This window comes from Corythoichthys intestinalis, chromosome 15 (genome assembly GCF_030265065.1).
Source record: "Corythoichthys intestinalis isolate RoL2023-P3 chromosome 15, ASM3026506v1, whole genome shotgun sequence".
Lineage (NCBI taxonomy): Eukaryota > Metazoa > Chordata > Actinopteri > Syngnathiformes > Syngnathidae > Corythoichthys > Corythoichthys intestinalis.
In genome coordinates this window covers 7,811,721-7,830,007 of record NC_080409.1, presented here as the reverse complement: position 1 = coordinate 7,830,007, position 18,287 = coordinate 7,811,721, and the positions used below count along the sequence as shown (strand labels likewise).

The window sequence follows — 18,287 nt, the reverse complement described above, 5'->3', positions numbered from 1 at the left end:
CTCGTTATCATTAGCATTTAGCGTGGTGAGCGTCATCTTTTTTGGCCGCTGTCCAGCATGCATGAGGGGGACGAACGGGGAGAGCGTCAAGTCAGGGGGCTTTTTAGGGCCCGAGCACTAAGCGTGCGAAGGCCCTATTGTTTTGCAAAGGATTATTTTATTTTTATTTCATTTCATTTCATTTCAAGGGAAATGAAAACGGCCAATTTGGAGGCCTGAACATGCACGAAAAGTCACAAAAATTTGCACATATGTGCAGAAAATTGTAAATTTCGATAATTTTGCAACGTTGCAAAAAAATCTAACAAAATGGCTCAGTGGCGCCCCCTTGAAATTTTAAAATTGGCCTATAACATTAGGGTCTGTCAGCGTAGAGCAATGAAATTTGGGGAGTCTATACCTTGTCCAAAACCGCTCCAAAAAAGCATTGGCACCCATATTCCAAACCCAACAGGAAATCGGCTATTTTGGATCGAATATGAAATTTTTATCGATTTACAGGGTGCACATTTGAGACCTTTTCACCGAGGGAGTTAGTTGGATCATCTTCAAAATTGGTGAGACTGTTCAGGAGATATATGAGATCTTAAGTTTTGAAAATGGTACGTTTTCATTCACGGGTCTGACCTGGGCGTGGTGCCAAAGTCGGCCATTTTTTCGGCAAAATGACAAATTCAGTAAATGACTAATAGTTCCTTGACACAACGTTCAATCTTTTTCATATCTGGCATGTATGTGCAGTATCCCACCATTAACACGAGTGCATTGAAATATTATCCATTAGGCCTAGCGCTCCCTAGTGAGAACAGGAAATGCCTTTTTTTACGAGACAGGTTCCTCCTTCAAGGGAAAAACATCTGTTGACCTTAAACCTGCATCAGGGGAGCCTTAAGACCTGTGTTCAGGTGGCTGATGAAAAATATTGAAGTTTCGTTGAAGCGGCAGGGTCCAAACAAGAAAGTGAAAATGACCATTAACAATCTGTCTCGCAAAAAACTTTGAACAGTCATAACTCAGCAGATATACAACATTTCTGCGCCAAACTTCCCGTGCTTGTGGAGAGTCATACCCTGAAGGGTCTTGTAAGGGTCATTTGCATCAACTCTACAGTGCCAACTAGTGGCGACAGAAAGGAGTTTTAAAAAAGGCCTTTCCTATTGGGTTTTTTCAACGTAGACCAATGAAATTTGGGGAGTCCATACCTTATGCAAAACTGTTCCAAAAAGTCTCTTGCACCCATTTTCCAAATCAAACAGAAAATCGGGTATTTTGGATCGAATGTGAAATTTTTATCCATTTGTAGTATAGTTTACATTTGGAGGCCTGAACATGCACGAAAACTCACCAAATTTTGCACATACATGCGGCTTTGCATGGATTTCGATAATCTTGCAACGTTACAAAAAAATGTAACAAAATAGCTCAGTGGCGCCCCCTTGAATTTTTCAAAAAGGCGTTTCCTATTAGGTTTTTTTAACGTAGAGCAATGAACTTTGGGGAGTCGATACCTTGTGGAAAACTGCTCCAAAAAGTCTCTTGAACCCATATTCCAAACCCAACAGGAAATCGGGTATTTTGGATCGAATGTGAAATTTTTATCAATTAACAGGGTGCACATTTGAGACCTTGTCACAGAGGGAGTTAGTTGGATCATCTTCAAAATTGGTGAGACTATTCAGGAGACATGGGAGATCTAAAATTTTCAAAATGGTGCGTTTTTATTCATGGGTCTGACCTGGGCGTGGTGCCAAAGTCGGCCATTTTTTTGGCTAAATGACAAATTCAGTAAAAGACTAATAGCTCCTTGACACAACGTTCAATCTTTTTCATATCTGGCATGTATGTGCGGGATCCTACCCTTAACATGAGTGCATTGAAACATTACCCATTAGGCCTAGTGCCCCCTAGTGGGAACAGGAAATGCCTTTTTTTACTAAACAGGCTCCTCCTCCAAGGAAAAAAATATATTCACCTGAAACCTGCATCGGGGAGCCATAAGATATGTGTTCAGGTGCCTGATGAAAAATACTGAGGTTTGGTTGAAGCAGAAGAGTCCAATAGGAGAAGTGAAAATGACTGAAGCCATTTCGTCTCACCACAAGTTTTGAACAGTCATAACTTCTACAACATATCTGCGTCAAACATCTCGTGCTTGTTGAGTCATACTCTGAAGGGTCCTGTAGGGGTCATTTGCATCAACCCTACAGCGCCAACTAGTGGCAATAGAAAGTCACTCATTTTTCTAATATATGTCCAGTTCTTTTCAGGTTGGTCATTGTAGTTTCAAGACCTTTTGAAATACTTATTTTACGGCCCATGTCCACATGTCTCTGTCTGTAGCCGTGACGACCCTTTATTCGCTCCTTTTTTGTAGTACTCTCTTCAATAGGGGTTTTTATCTCTTAGGTGTGTGAATGTAAAGAGGCGACTTTCGAGCATGTTTGGTTCTAATGAGATGATTAGAGAGGACGATCTGCCACCACCCTGACCTGCACACTGTCCGACTTGCGTGACGTCCGAGTTGCGCTAGATTGCGAGGGCCCGTTCAGTCCTGCTTGCAGGCCTAGTTACATTTTGGAACCTACAGGTACAATTAATTGAAAATAATGTACAGTGATCCCTCGCTACTTCGCGCTTCAAACTTCGTGCCCTCAGTCCATCGCAGATTTTTTTTCAATTAAAAAAAAATTGAATTACAGGTGAGCTGTCCAGAGACGATCGCAGAGTCTCACTCTCGCTCCCTTCCTCCCTCTCCCTGCTCTTTGTTCGTCAGGCACATCACTGGAGTCGCTTATTAAAGTTAACGATGTTGACAGATGTTTGTGTTTGATCATGCCAGAGTCACGGATTTCAAAAGCGCCACATGCGTCAATCATCGTTTAACTTGTTAAACAGTTGCTGTGGCAACTCATTGTACGCAAGCAGCTTGAAAGGATTAGCGTAGACTCACTATGAAACATTTAATAAAGCCAAGCATTTTCCTACTACTTTATTCTTGTTTAAAAATAATTCGGTGGGACGGTAACATGTTTCAGACTGATCATAATTATTACATTTGATGTACTTAAAAACCATCTATGAAAATATATACATACATAATTTTTTTAAATTATATACTTTGGGAAAAAAGTGAAAAAACATGTCTTATATGTATCTCTTTCCAATGCAAAATCTGAATAAAAACACTGAACACGGACAAAAAAAAAAAAAGAAAAAGAAAAAAAAATTGTGGGGGGGGGTGGAGTGCGCTACGTCATGTTTTTTCCATTTATCGCAGAGGGTTTTGGTCCCCATTTAACACGAAAAACAAGGGATCACTGTGCTATTTTCTTGTTCAGTGTGCATTATCATCACCAAGTTGGCGTTGTCCTTGTAGATGCTACAATATAATACTAATTTGGTTGTTTTTTATTACCAAAAATTAGTCACTTGTCCTAAACTTTTTTGACATATAATGATCCTTGTGTGATGTTTTTTATTTATTTATTTTTTTTATCAAAACAAAAAGAGCGAAGACAGGAGATTCAGAGCCTCACCTGCATATGGAAAAATATATGTATATATAGGGATGTGATGATACAGTGGGGCAAATAAGTATTTAGTCAACCACTAATTGTGCAAGTTCTCCCACTTGAAAATATTAGAGAGGCCTGTAATTGTCAACATGGTTAAACCTCAACCATGAGAGACAGAATGCGGAAACCCCCCCAGAAAATCACATTGTTTGATTTTTAGATTTATTTGCAAATCATGGTGGAAATAAGTATTTGGTCTATACCAAAGGTTCATCTCAATACATTGTTATGTACCCTTTGTTGGCAATAACGGAGGCCAAACGTTTTCTGTAACTCTTCACAAGCTTTTCACACACTGTTGCTGGTATTCTGGCCCATTCCTCCATGCAGATCTCCTCTAGAGCAGTGATGTTTTGGGGCTGTCGTTGGGCAACACAGACTTTCAACTCCCTCCTCACCCCGTGGCGTCAAAATGATAAGAAGAACGGGGGGCAAAAATCCCAGAACCACGCGGGGGGACCTAGTGAATGACCTACAGAGAGCTGGGACCACAGTAACAAAGGCTACTATCACTAACACAATGAGCCGCCAGGGACTCAAATCCTGCACTGCCAGACGTGTCCCTCTGCTGAAGAAAGTACACGTCCAGGCCCGTCTGCGGTTCGCTAGAGAGCATTTGGATGATCCAGAAGAGGACTGGGAGAATGTGTTATGGTCAGATGAAACCAAAATAAAACTTTTTGGTCGAAACACAGGTTCTCGTGTTTGGAGGAAAAAGAATACTGAATTGCATCCGAAGAACACCAAACCCACTGTGAAGCATGGGGGTGGAAACATCCTGCTTTGGGGCTGTTTTTCTGCAAAGGGACCAGGACAACTGATCTGTGTATAGGAAAGAATGAATGGGGCCATGTATCAAGAGATTTTGAGTGAAAATCTCCTTCCATCAGCAAGGGCATTAAAGATGAGACGTGGCTGGGTTTTTCAGCATGACAATGATCCCAAACACACAGCCAGGGCAATAAAGGAGTTTTCTGTTTTTTTCCCACATTCTGTCTCTCATTGTTGAGGTTTAACCATGTTGACAATTACAGGCCTCTCTAATATTTTCAAGTGGGAGAACTTGCACAATTAGTGGTTGACTAAATACTTATTTGCCCCACTGTACACACAGGTCACAGTTCCTTGGTACGGGTGTCACGGTTCAGGTTCAGAACGACAGGAAAAACAAAAAGGCTTTTTTTCTTCTCACAGCATTTAAAAGTTCCAAGTCTGTATACCGTTAGACTCTTATATAGGTAAAATAAAAAAAAAAAATAAAAAAAAATAAAAAATTATATATATATATATTTACAGTGTGACCTACGTTTTTTTAAATGAAAAAATAAATTCAATCAGTTAATTTTAAAAACATTTTTTACACTGCTGGCCAGACGTATTGGCACCCCTGCAATTCTGTCAATTCTCGATTTCTCCCAGAAAATGATTGCAATTACAAATGCCTAGGTTGTAATATCTTCATTTATTTTGCTTGCAATGAAAAAACACAAAAGAGAATGGAAAAAAAATCATTTTACACAAAACTCCAAAACTGGGCCAGACAAAAGTATTGGCACCCTCAGCCTAATACTTGGTAGCACAACCTGTAGACAAAATAACTGCGAACAACCGCTTCCGGTATCCATCAATCAGTTTCTTGCAATGCTCTGCTGGAATTTTAGACCATTCTTCTTTGGCCAAATGCTCCAGGTCTCTGAGATCTCCCATTTTCAGATCTCTCCACAGGTGTTCTATGGGATTCAGGTCTGGACTCACTGCTGGCCACTTTAGAAGTCTCCAGTGCTTTCTCTCAAACCATTTTCTAGTGTTTTTGAAGTGTGTTTTGGGTCATTCTCCTGCTGGAAGACCCATTACCTCTGAGGGAGACCCAGCTTTCTCACACTGGGCCCTACATTATGTTGCAAAATCTGTTGGGAGTCTTCAGACTTCATAAGGCTATGCACACGGTCAAGCAGTCCAGTGCCAGAGGCAGCAAAGCAACCCCAAAACATCAGAGAACCTCCGCCATGTTTGACCATGGGGAACATCTTATTTTCTTTGAAGGCCCCCCCTCCCCCCCAAACTCTATAGACCCTACCCACCGACGTCACAAAATCACGTGATCGCTGTATTGTTCCGCCCCCTTGTCCGTCATTTTGTGTCTGTATTATCAATGGTCTCAATTGATCGAGCAATTTATAATGCATTTCATGGAAAACCCGGTGCTTTTGGATGCCATAAACTCACTGGATGCGTTGCATAAAAGGCTTTATGTGGAAAAGCTTCAGTTTATCCATTCGCCAGATCCATATTTGATACCTAAATGGATGTTTTTCGACCCGCTGTCTTCGCCGTATTTGCCTGACATCTGCTAGCTACCCTGATATTTACAACTATCTTGTCCACACAAAATCAGCCTATTCTCACGAAAGTTTGAAAAACTTTAAGAGCTTGGAGGCTTATAAATACTTCGTTGCTGGTTGGGTGAAACAGGTCCTCGTCCACGAAAATTAGGCAGGAATCTATCTTGTGCTTGGAAAGGTGAGTTACGAAATTTTCAATTCAAAATCTTTTGTTCTTGCTAACATCCACTGTCAAGTCTAATGTATTTCATGTCATTTGTCAATGGAGCTAGGGCTTTTAATGTTTATATGGTTTAGCGATAGCACTCTCACTACATACATACGTGTATGTTGTCGGCGATTAGCCTAGCAATGATCTTAATTGTGGTTGTCAGCCCAAAACCCTCTAAATATATATTAAATGCATCTTACCAGATATAAAATGACTACTACATACATACATTACATCTGTGGTAATCGTTTTGAGCCCAGTTTTCTCGTCGAATTGCAGCAGCCCATCTTGCTCTCTCCTCTCCGGGTCTCTCGGAATCCGGTAGAACTTCAAGTCTCTCCGTCTGTCTTCTCTGTTATTGCAACCGACCGCCACACACGCATTCACCATTTTGATTATTTATGTTAACGAGCAGAAAAACACGCCGTAAATAGGAGGAATGTACGTAGCCGTAACAGGTAAACACGATGTGTTGACGGACAATTGGGCGGCACCAGTCAGGAGGGCGGAGTTGTGACGTCACGTGGGTAGGGTCTATTGATGCCTTTTCCCAAAAAGCTCTACCTTTGTCTCATCTGACTATGGAACATTCTTCCAAAACATTTTTGGCTTTCTCAGTTTAGTTTTGGGAAACTCCAACCCGGCTCTTTTATGTCTCTGGGTCAGAAGTAGGGTCATCCTGGGTATCCAACCATAGAGTCCCTTTTCATTTAGACGCCGACGGATAGTACGGGTTAACACTGTTGTACCATCAGACTGCAGGACAGCTTGAACTTGTTTGGATGTTAGTTGAGGTTCTTTATCCACCAGCCGCACAATCTTTCCTTGAAATCTCTCGTCAATTTTCCTTTTCCGTCTACATCTGGGGAGGTTAGCCACAGTGCCATGGGCTTTAACACTTATTGATGACACTGTGCAAGGTAGGCACAGGAACATTCAGGTCTTTGGACATGGACTTGTAGCCTTGAGATTGCCCATGCTTCCTCACAATTTTGCTTCTCAAGTCCTCAGACAGTTCTTTGGTCTTCTTTTTCTCTATATTCAATGTAGTACACTCAAGTGTACAGGGCAAAGGTTGAGTCAACTTTAATCCATTTTAACTGGCTGCAAGTGTGATTTAGTTATCGCCACCACCTGCTATGTGCCACAGGTAAGTAACAGGTGCTCTTAATTACACAAATTAGAAAAGCATCACATGATCTTTCAAAGGACTTTTGTCCAGCACATTTTTGTGTTTTGTGTAAAATGTGAATGATTTAAAAAAAAAAAAGAAAAAAAAAAAAACATTCTGTTTTTTGATTTTTCATTGCAAGCAAAATCAATGAAGATATTTGAGCATTTGTAATTGTAGTGATTTTTCTAGGAGAAATTGAACATTATCTGACAGAATTGCTGGGGTGCCAATACGTCTGGCCAGCAGTGTGTGTGAAAGATGTTATAGAATGTATAATGTAATATACATTATATAATAATTGTAGAACATGAAAAGTAACATCAGTTACTTTGCTGAGTAACTAATTACTCTTACATTGAGGTAACTGAGTTACTGACTCAATTACTTTTTGGGGAAAAGTAATTTGTAACTAATTACTTTTTAAAGTAAGATGAACAACACCGCTAACAGTGCTCGGGGGTTTACTGACGTAACACTGACAAAGCGTGACAATTGTTGCCAATGTTTGGCACGTTTTTGCTAACAAAAAAAATCTAGCGGCTTATCAATGTGATCGGGGTCTAATGTCTTCAAGTGACGACTTAATTGATTTGGCATCCTGCTATCCACTGCAAATATTTTTAGACACAGTAAACAGACTGGTCTTTCCTCGACTCCCATAGTATTACAAATCAAAGCCAAAAGCTACATACGCGTCATATTTCCTCGTCTTAGCTTTTCATATCTCCAGTGCTCTTCGTTGTGTGCTCCTTTGGTTAAAAAAATACTTCGCACACTCTGAAAATAAGAGCGCCACTGCCACCCACTGAGTGGATGTGCAATTACACTTTATTCAAGTACGGCAAAAAAGTATGTTGTCCGAGGTAACATGCGCCACCCCTGGCATCGCTCTGCGGACCCGTTTGAGAAGTACTGCCCTCGACAAACCATCGTTTCAAATCCTAAATATAAGGCCTAAACTGGCTCTTTAAGCCTACTTTGAAACCTAACTTGTTTGAGACCATATTTTGGATCCCTAACACTAATGAGCAATCTTCATTTGAGTTCATTCAGTGCCATTGATGACGCTAGACGTCCAATTGTGTGGCTTCCTATCCTCCTATCTGTAAGGTTTTCATGAGTAGAAGTCTATTCCATTTGAAGCGGGAGGTCGGCAGTCCACGAATGAAGATTCATTGACTGCCATCCCTCCCGCTTGAAATGTATTGGACCTCTACTAGTGATAAACACTTTTCAACAGGAAATGAACCAACATGAACTCGAAATGTGAATAAAACTCAGTAAGATGGAGCATTTCTTTCTATTAAGTGGATTACGTGGAAGTGCCGGGCGACGCCTGCCGGATGAGGATCTCCTCTCCCCTGCTGGCCACAGACTGTAGCAGCTTTTTCTGCTCGGCGAGCTGCTCCTCCAGTTCCTACGTGACAGACAAATAAGCAAAGCGGACCACGGAGTCGCAGTTCGACGGAGAGGTGGACAAACATACCCTTTGACTCTGAAGAGTGTCCTGGCGCTGTTGGGAACGCGCGCTCCGGGCCTCAGCCACCCAGTCTCGGACGCCGGGGCTCCGAGAGAGACCGGAGTCTGTCTCGTCATCCTCCGTCTCCTGCGCGGGGCCCTGCATGCAATGGTCATGCGGTTAGTGATATTTTCCTTTTTCCCAGATAGGACTGCATGTCGATGTAAATCTGGTGACTACGGCTGTCAGTTTTCTGTAAATCTGCTAATGATCGATACACGTTTTCTGAAAATTTGGTGACGACCAATGTCTGTTCTATTTCATCCAGGGGCGGACTGGTAATCTGTGGGTTCTGGAGGATCACAGAACGGCTGGTGCCCTGGACGGCCGGCGGCCGCCATTCATTATACATCACTGTTTTTATCCCCTCTAGCCTCTCATTATCTACAGACTCAGTTCGCATCCAATCCGACAGGTGGCAGCAATGCGCTTGGCTGTTCATCGCCAGTCTGATAGAAGAACGAAGAAAACACAAAGTACCCTTCATTGGTTCTTTGTGGAAGCAAACTAGCGACGAGCATTAATGCATATGGATGGTGGTGGCAAAAAAAAGGGTGGCGCGGAGAAGGTTAGGGAGAAAAAAAATTAAAGAAACAGGAGAGCAAAGCATTAAAATGTCTTAAGTTGAGAAATATTTTCGCAAGCAGCAGTCTGGCTGCAACGGCCACGTCGGGTAACAGCAGCCTAGCCCCCGGCAATGGTGAGAGGGGTAGCGGGAGCCGCTCTGACGTGCAGCCGGTGCAGGGAGAGAGAAAAGAAGAGGAAGGGTGTAATGATAAGCTGGTGGAAGTTCCCCAGACAAGCGCAGGGCAAGTAAAAAGGGATGAAGAGGGTCACTTGCTCGGTATACTGGCAATTGTTATCCACCAGGTAGCTACATTTTAAATGACAATCAAAGGGTTAGTGCCAACTAGTCCTTTTGCAATCGTGTCAAGTTACAGTATGCTAGTCCTCCTATCACTCTCCTAAAGAAAAATATTTTAGCTGTAAAACAATGTATGCACATGCAGCAGCAATATTAATTCATAAGAAATATAACAAAATATTAATAAAATGAATGGTTTTACTTTTAAAGTTTAGTAAGATAAATTGATATATTTTTTAAATCATGTATATATCGTTTTGTTTTCTGGTTAATACTTTCCAATGAAGGTTATGAAGATTTGTCTTGAAATGTTTATTGGTATTTTCATTGAAATTTATTATTTGTATGGCAAGATTAATTATGGCAGGGGTCTCCAAACCGGTCCTCAAGGGCCGCTGTGGGGCCTGGTTTTTGTTTCAACCGATCGAGTACCGATAGTTTAACCAATGAAGTTTCTGCTAAAACAAGCAGCACCTGACTGCACTTGTAAAACACCAGATTGGTGCATAGGTGTTGTCTTGTTTTGTTGGAATGAAATCCTGCGGCCCTATGTGGAATAGTTTAGAGACCACTGAATTAAGGCATTAACAATGAAATCATTTTATAGACATAGATATATAGAGATATAATAAATTAGATACATAAAATTTGCTTTGAAAAATAAATTCTTTCATTTGTTTTTTCAGGTTGATCATAGAGCTAGTACAGAAAATGAACCCAACTCCAGTTCAGCCTTGCAGTACTTTGAGTGCCCCAAGTCAGACAGTCACAGTCTAGACACATTTTCTTCATTTTCTCTCAAAGTGCACGAAATTGATACATTTTACAGTAAAATGTAAAAAAAAAAAAAAAAAAAAAGTCTTCCCGGGGGTGGGGTGGGTGTGTGGGGGGGGGGAATGCCCCCCATACCCCCGGACCCCTAGGGGGTCTGTGTTTCCCTTCGTATAGCGATTCTTGTGGGCTGGGCTGAGTCAAAGTCCAGGGCTGCTTTTTAGTCCCAGTCCGCCCCTGATTTCATCCCCGCTGATCGCCAGAGTCGGTTTTCTGACGTACAGTGAATCACATAAGTGAGTACACCCCTCACATTTCTGCAGATATTTAAGTATATCTTTTCATGGGAGAACACTGACAAAATGACACTTTGACACAATGAAAAGTAGTCTGTGTGCAGCTTATATAATAGAGTTAATTAATGTTCCCCTCAGAATATAGCTATTAATATCTAAACCCCTGGCAACAAAAACTGAGTACATCGCATGGGAACTACGTACATCCCTAAATGTCCAAATTGAGTGCTGCTTGTCATTTTCCCTCCAAAATGTCATGTGACTCGTTACAGGAGTGCTGTCAACATTGCTGCAGAGATTGAAGAGGTGGGCGTGGGTCATCCTGTTAGCGCGCAGACCATACGCCACACTCTACATTAAATTGGTGTGCATGGCTGTCACCCCAGGAGGAAGCCTCCTCTGAAGACGGTACACAAGAAAGTCCGCAAAAGAGTTTGCTGAAGACATGTCAACAAAGCCCATGGATTACTGGAACCATGTCCTATGGTCTGATGAGACGGGCGGGCTTTCTTGGAAACAATGGTATTATTTTTCTGAGCACAAAGTTATCTATGTGGACTACTGTTATAATGATACTGTACAATAACCAGGGATGAAAGTGGGCCAGAACGGTCAGGAACGCAGTTCCGGTATAAGATTCAGTGCCAGAACGCAGTTACAGTAAAAGATTCAGGGCCGGAATGCTGTTCCGGTATACGTTGCTTTGATTCCGAAAATATGATAACTGTCAAAACGCTATGTAAAAAAAACAAAACAAAATGCTAAGCTGCCACACATGCATTTCATCTCCAAGAAGAAAACAATCTACCAATATTAGATTTACATACACAAGTGTTAACAACAAGCATAATACGGTGCTTATGTAGCGTAATCCGTTTCCACCAATATTTATTATTTAATTAATCCACGGACGGCACGGAGGTTTCCCCAGCTAGTGCAGTTATCTGAGTCTGACGATGAAGAGTCACGTCAATGTCTGAATGCACGCAGCAAAGCAAAACGCCTGGACTCATTTATCCGTTCAATTGGCTGACATACTGACATGTGATCAGCAGTGATAGTTAGCTCTGATTGGTTCAAATGTGTGTGTTTTCTGTAACAGCAAAAAAAAAAAAAAGTTGAATTAATGCGACAAAAAAGGAAAATGTAACATAAAATGGATCAAATCTTTAAGAGCAATGAAAGAGTTGAGGAGGCTTATTTATCATATTTAGTTTTATTTGCTCTGATGGGAAGGTTCAGAACATCTTAGCTGTCAATGTGCACTTAGACTTATTTTCTGAATGTTACTTATATCTTTATTATTAAAAAAAAAAAAAACAATAAGTAAATGTTTACATTAACTTCAATTTTAATATACATCTTATGTTCTTAAGTAGTTAAAATTTAGATTTGTCATTTAGTATGTGAGGAAATAAGGGAAAATAAATATTAGGAGATGGAGGTTGGGGTTATTGCTGTTTTTGTTAACTTTTATTTTGCAAATCATTGAAAAAAATACTATTTTGAATGAAAATCAGTTTTAACATGTGTTATGGAAATAACTGCTAAAACTATTTTCTTTGCATTTCAGTAGTTTAAGAGGTTTGACCCCCCCACCCCCAAAATGAAAGAATAAATAAATAAATACATAAAATTTCTGGCTCTGTGGTGACCTTGACGTCGTGGAGTTCCGCCAAGAAATTCTAGCCACTTTCACCCCTGACAATAACCCATTACATAACCACATTAAGCCAAAGAAAAATCATGGAATTTCGACGAGAGAGAAAAGAATTACATAAATTAAGTATTATTCGTCCAAAGAGCATGACTGCCCTCTGGTGGAGAAAATAGTTCCGAGTTTGAATAGTGAAGTTCCTTCATAATTACTATTGTGACATTAAAAGGATCATATCTCCGGTTTTCCATGGTCAATCAGTGCCAAATAAAAACTGGGAGCGAGGTTGAAATTGCTTTCGAGTCATGTTGAGGGCAGCGCTCTATATCAAATATTTAATTTTTTACGGTGCTTTAAAGACTACATGATTGAACAGGCTGGCATGATGATTGGTATAATGGAGTAATGTGATCACTGTTGCAATCTCTCATTGTAGAAATCGGTAGAGCTACCCCGGTAATACACTAGGTACTTCTCTACTCTCACGTCTCTACGCTGGCAAAAAAAAAAAAAAAAAAAAATCTAATATGTAGAATAAAGAGGAAAAATGTAACGACTCATGTGTAGTCCAAAGTAGCGGCGTAAGAGTAGCATTTTTTTTCTTCACAAATCTACTCAAGTAAAAGTAAAAAGTATGGCTTAGTAAAACTACTCTTAGAAGTACATTTTTCTCAAAAAGTTACTCCAGTAAATGTAACAGAGTACATGTAACACGTCACTACCCACCTCTGAGCCAGACCCAATGCTGCCACCAGAGGGCAAGGTATCCCCCATCATTAAACAAACCTTTGGACCTTTTGGATAGTTTTTTACAGATTTAGGGGTACCTAAAGGGTTCATTCCAATTTACGCAGAAATTCAGGTTACGTTGCCAGCGTTGGAACAGAATTCATTTGTAACCTGAAGACTACCTGTATATTACCCCGCGCTACATCGAGACAGTCGCAAAGACCCGCCCTGCCCCGACGCACAAGCTAATGTTCTTATTAGAGTTTTCTGCCAATAAAAGCACTGAAAATAATATCCGAAAATATCGATTTAGCGTCACTATGTATGCTTGATTATAAGCTCATGTACAAACCTGCAGCCTTTGTGCATGGTCTGGTCACATCTTAGCACAGCAGTTGTGCTTTGAGTGACATCTAGATGTCTCTAAACTAGAGAAATCACTCAAGGTGCACAAATAGAATGAAAAATAATGAATGGTAAACTCATCACGTAGAACTACTGCTTCACCAGAAAGAAATAGTCTCTAAGAAAAGTCATCAAACACATCATCATCTTGAAAAATCTGTGCAAAAGCCCAGCAAAATACATCTTGGGAATTGTAATGGCGTTGGCGTGTCGTATGATTGCCTGCCGTATATGTAATGCTTTGGTCGCCCCCTCCTTTGAGGAAACTAGTGTAAAAGTGATTTAATTGTTATTCCTTTTATTTAATGGCGTACATTTCAATTTATTTGATTTATATGGGGCATTATGTTGGCATATTTGTCTATAACTTGAAGTTATTGTTGACAGAATGTTAATTTTATTTGGAAAACCTTGAAGTTGGTTGGCAATACAATGAACTCTAATATGATAAGTCCGCGAGCGCTTATATCGGTATTGGTTTGATGTTGGAAATTTTGGGAGTTGGACAACATAGGGAGGGAAAAAAATCTTAAAGCGAAATTTGAACAAGACACGACACGTGTTATTTGAATCAAAAGCGCAACGTTTTCCCGAATGTCTATGTGAACTTTTTTGCAAGGAATTTGTCGCCCTCGTAGTACGTGCAACGTGACCCCGTCGGGCGATCTGGACTGGAGCAAAAAAAACCAATAGCAACCTGCGCGCGGTGGTTCTTGTGCTCCTGCAACATCTTCTGCAGCTCCAGCAGGCCTCCCTTGAGCGCGCGCAGCCTCCCGGCCAGTCGCTCAACCTCGGCGCGGCCCTCCGGCGATGGCGGCGGCTCCCGGTCGCGCGCCGACAACTCCGAGAGGGCTCGGACCTTCTCCTCGATGTCCAGCAGTGTGTTCTGCAGCAGCAGGAAGAGAGAGGCCAGCTCAAACATGCCGTCGCCGCCATTTGCCAGGGCCTCTAGACCGGGAGGGCGAAAGGGAGGGCTTTCCCCTCGCCCTTTGACCCGGGCTCCCCCGCGGCCGTCGATCAAAGGGCGTCCGACGTGAAAGAAACGTCGCCTTTCTTTTGCCGTTCGTCGGCTCTCGGAGCTAAACGGGAGGCTTTGCAGCGCTAAAGTAATCTTCTTAAGAGAGGCGGATAAGTAGCGCCTTTGACCCGCTGGGTGCTACTGACCGGAGCAGATGGGACGAACGGCGCCCAAAAGATCATTTTCTATTTTTCTGGAAAAGCTAGTTCTTACAAGCCATTTGTGCCTTTTTATTCATTTGTATGGCTAAATATTAAGGCCACACAAAAAAAGGAAAAAACAGAATAAAGTTGATTTACGTGATAATATGATTGCAATATTTCCAGAAAAAAAAAAAAAGTTTAATATTATGGATAACATGAATTCAAGTCATAATATTACGAGATGAAATCGTCTTATATTATTATTCTTGTAGGGCTATTTTCTTTTTCTTTCTTCAGGTTTCGTCAGGTATTTTTGCACGCCATCAAATAGTTCGGTGGGCAAACATCGGACGGAATGAGTAAAATTCACCTGACGCCAGGCCTCGTGTGTCTCTGGGTCCTCCGTGATGACGGCGGCACTCCGGCACGCCTCCGCCAACCAGCATTCCAGCTCTTCCACCCTCGCCCAATAGGCCTCATCTCGCCTTAGGCCCTCCAGCCAATTGGTGGCTCGTTCCTGCGGGAGAACTGCGTCAGTGTTCCCCGACCCTCGTCCGACCCGGAACAGCGTACCTCCGAGAGCCGCCGCTTCCCTGAGGCCTCGGCGCGGATGGCAGCCATCCTCTGAGCCAGGACGGCCACGGACGAGCGCTCGGCGGAGGCGGCCTCGTCTCCGCGGGAGCTGCTCTGGATACGATCCACGTCTTCCTGGGCGCTCTCCATCTCTTGGAGCAAAATCTGCACCAATGGGAAATGACAAGGAGAAATCCCACTCACTTTCAAAATCAAATTGAACCGGAAAGGCCGAAAATCAACACAAAGTGACCCAAATCAACAGAAAGTGGCCTGGAAATGTCCTAAAATCAACAGGAATTTATCTAGGAATGCCTTATTTGAATGGAGAGACCTTCTACAGCAGGGGTCTCCAAACTTTTTCCTGGAGGGCCACATAACCTTTCCCTTCTCTGATGAGGGTCAGATTATAACAGAAAAAGTGAAAAAAATTTTTTTTTATTGTTTTTCAGAAAGCCACAATCAAATAACCATTTCTGGATTCTTCATGGAACAAAAGTAAATAAAATAAAAATGATAATATTATAATATCATATTATAATAAATAATAATAACACTATTAATTAAATAGATAATAACCAAATAACCCTCTCTGGGTTCTTCACAGAAAAAAAGCCAGGAAATAAATAATACTATTGGGGAAAAAAAAAAAAGTTCAGGGGGCTGGACCAAATGTGGAGGCGGGCCGTATCCGGCCCGCGTGCCGTAGTTTGGGGACCCCTGCTCTACAGGATATAAAGAAGTGACCTGGTAACTATCTGGATCGGCGTAATCCTCTGGGTATCGGCTCAATTTGGCCTCCAGCGCTTCCATCTTGGACGAGACCGACCGCAGCGAGGCCTGGTGGCGCTGCTGCTTCTCCAGAGCTTCGTACAGCGTTCTCTGCTTCTCGCTCATCTGTCGGCGGCGGGCGGGACAGACACAGACACGCCGTCGACGCGCCGGTGGGCGGGCGGATGGTACGCGCCGGGCCGGACCTACCACGTTCTTTAACGTCTCCCACGACCGCTGCAGGTCGTCCAGGTCGGCCGCCGACTTGGACGTGGGGTCGTACAGTTCTTGGACCGGAGCCCTTTTCAGTGTGCCCGGTCCGGCCTGTGGGTATTGTTGATGCTAACTTTGCATGTAATGTAAGCCAACATGGTTTAAACACTTAAAATGCCGTGAATTCTCGCACGATGCAGTCACTCTTTGGTTTGAAACCCCAAAAAATGATTGACTGAAAAATGTTTCTTCTAAAAAAAGAAAACATTTCCAAATGTATCTTGTCCTACCATTTTGATCCAAATCTCATCATTCATACATCGAAACTTTCTGCAATTCTGTCAGATAATGCTCAATTTCGCCCAGAAAATGATTACAATTACAAATGCTTTGGTAGTAATATCTACATTTATTTATTTATTTATTTTTGCAATGAAAAAACACAAAAGAGAATGAAAAAAAATGAAATCATTATTATTTTAGACAAAACTCCAATAATGGGCCAAACAAAAGTATTGGCACCGTCAGCCTAATACTTTGTAGCTCAACCTTTAGACAAAATCGCTGTAAACAACCGCTTCCGGTATCCTTCAATGAGTTTCTTGCAATGCTTTGCTGGAATTTTAGACCATTCTTCTTTGGCCGAGTGCTCCAGGTCGCTGAGATTTGAGGGGTGCCTTATCCAAACTGCCATTTTCAGATCAGGTCTTGACTCATTGCTGGCCACTTTAGAAGTCTCCAGTGCTTTCTCTCAAACCATTTTCTAGTGCTTTTTGAAGTGTGTTTTGGGTCATTGTCCTGCTGGAAGACTCATGACCTCTGAGGGAGACCCAGCTTTCTCACACTGGGCCCTAAATTATGCCCGCAAAATTTGTTGGTAGTCTTCAAACTTCATAATGCCATACACACTGTCAAGCAGTTCAGTACCAGATGAAGCAAAGCAACCCCAAAAAAATCAAGGAACCTCTGCCATGTTTGACTGTGAGGACCGTGTTCTCTTCTTTGAAGGCCTCATGGTTTTTTTCTTGTAAACTCTATGTTGACGCCTTTTCCCAAAAAGCAATACTTTTGTCTCATCTGACCAAAGAACATTCTTCCAAAACGTTTTTTGGCATTCTCTGGTCAGTTTTGGCAAACTCCAGCCTGGCGTTTTTATGTCTCTGGGTCAGAAGTGGGGGTTTCCTGGGTATCCTACCATAGAGTCCCTTTTCATTCAGACCCCAACGGATAGTACGGGTTGACACTGTTGTACCCTCGGACTGCAGGACAATTTGAACTTGTTGGGATCGAGGTTCTTTATCCACCATCCGCACGATCTTTAGTTGAAATCTGTTGTACATTTTTCTTTTCCATCCACATCTAGGGAGGTTAGCCACAGTGCCATGGGCTTTACACTTATTGATGACTGCGCACGATAGAAACAGGAGCATTCAGGTCTTTGGAGATGAACTCGCATCCTTGAGATAGCCCATGCTTTCTCACAATTTTGCTTCTCAAGTCCTCAGACAGTTCTTTGGTCTTCTTTCTTTACTCCATGTTCAATGTGGTACACACAAGGACACAGGACAGATGTTGAGTCAACTTTAATCCATTTTAACTGGCTGCAAGTATGATTTAGTTATTGCCACCACCAGTTATGTGCCACAGGTAAGTAACAGGTGCTGTTAATTACACACATTAGAGAAGCATCACATGATTTATCAAAGGGTGCCAATACTTTTGCCTGGCCAATTTTTGGAGTTTTGTGTAAAATGATAATGATCCCCCCCCCCCCCAATTCTCCTTTGTGTTCTTTAATTGCAAGCAAAATTAATGAAGATGTTACTACCAAAGAATTTGTAATTGCAATCATTTTTCTGGGAGCAATTGAGCATTATCTGACAGAATTGCAGGGGTGCCAATACTTTTGGCCAGCAGTGTGTGTGAAAGATGTTATAGAATGCATAATATAATAATGTGTAGAACATGAAAAGTAACATAAGTTACGATGCTGAGTAATGAATTACTCTTACAATGAGGTAACTG

The 18,287-nt window shown here is 41.8% G+C and overlaps 1 protein-coding gene across 7 annotated transcripts in view; it reads right to left on the bottom strand.

Moving 5' to 3' along the window:
• syne1b (spectrin repeat containing, nuclear envelope 1b) overlaps positions 1–18,287 on the bottom strand; it is a 264,424-nt gene that overhangs the window by 77,221 nt on the left and 168,916 nt on the right. For 6 of the 7 annotated variants that reach the window (XM_057858502.1, XM_057858499.1, XM_057858501.1 and 3 more), the window contains 7 exons: positions 16,260–16,373; positions 16,026–16,175; positions 15,279–15,443; positions 15,076–15,222; positions 14,242–14,430; positions 8,789–8,920; positions 8,619–8,719 (listed from right to left, as the gene is read on the bottom strand). In XM_057858502.1, coding sequence (XP_057714485.1) covers positions 8,619–8,719; positions 8,789–8,920; positions 14,242–14,430; positions 15,076–15,222; positions 15,279–15,443; positions 16,026–16,175; positions 16,260–16,373 — 998 coding nt within the window. The remainder of the gene's footprint in view (positions 1–8,618; positions 8,720–8,788; positions 8,921–14,241; positions 14,431–15,075; positions 15,223–15,278; positions 15,444–16,025; positions 16,176–16,259; positions 16,374–18,287) is intronic. The other variant, XM_057858500.1, reaches the window with a different exon arrangement.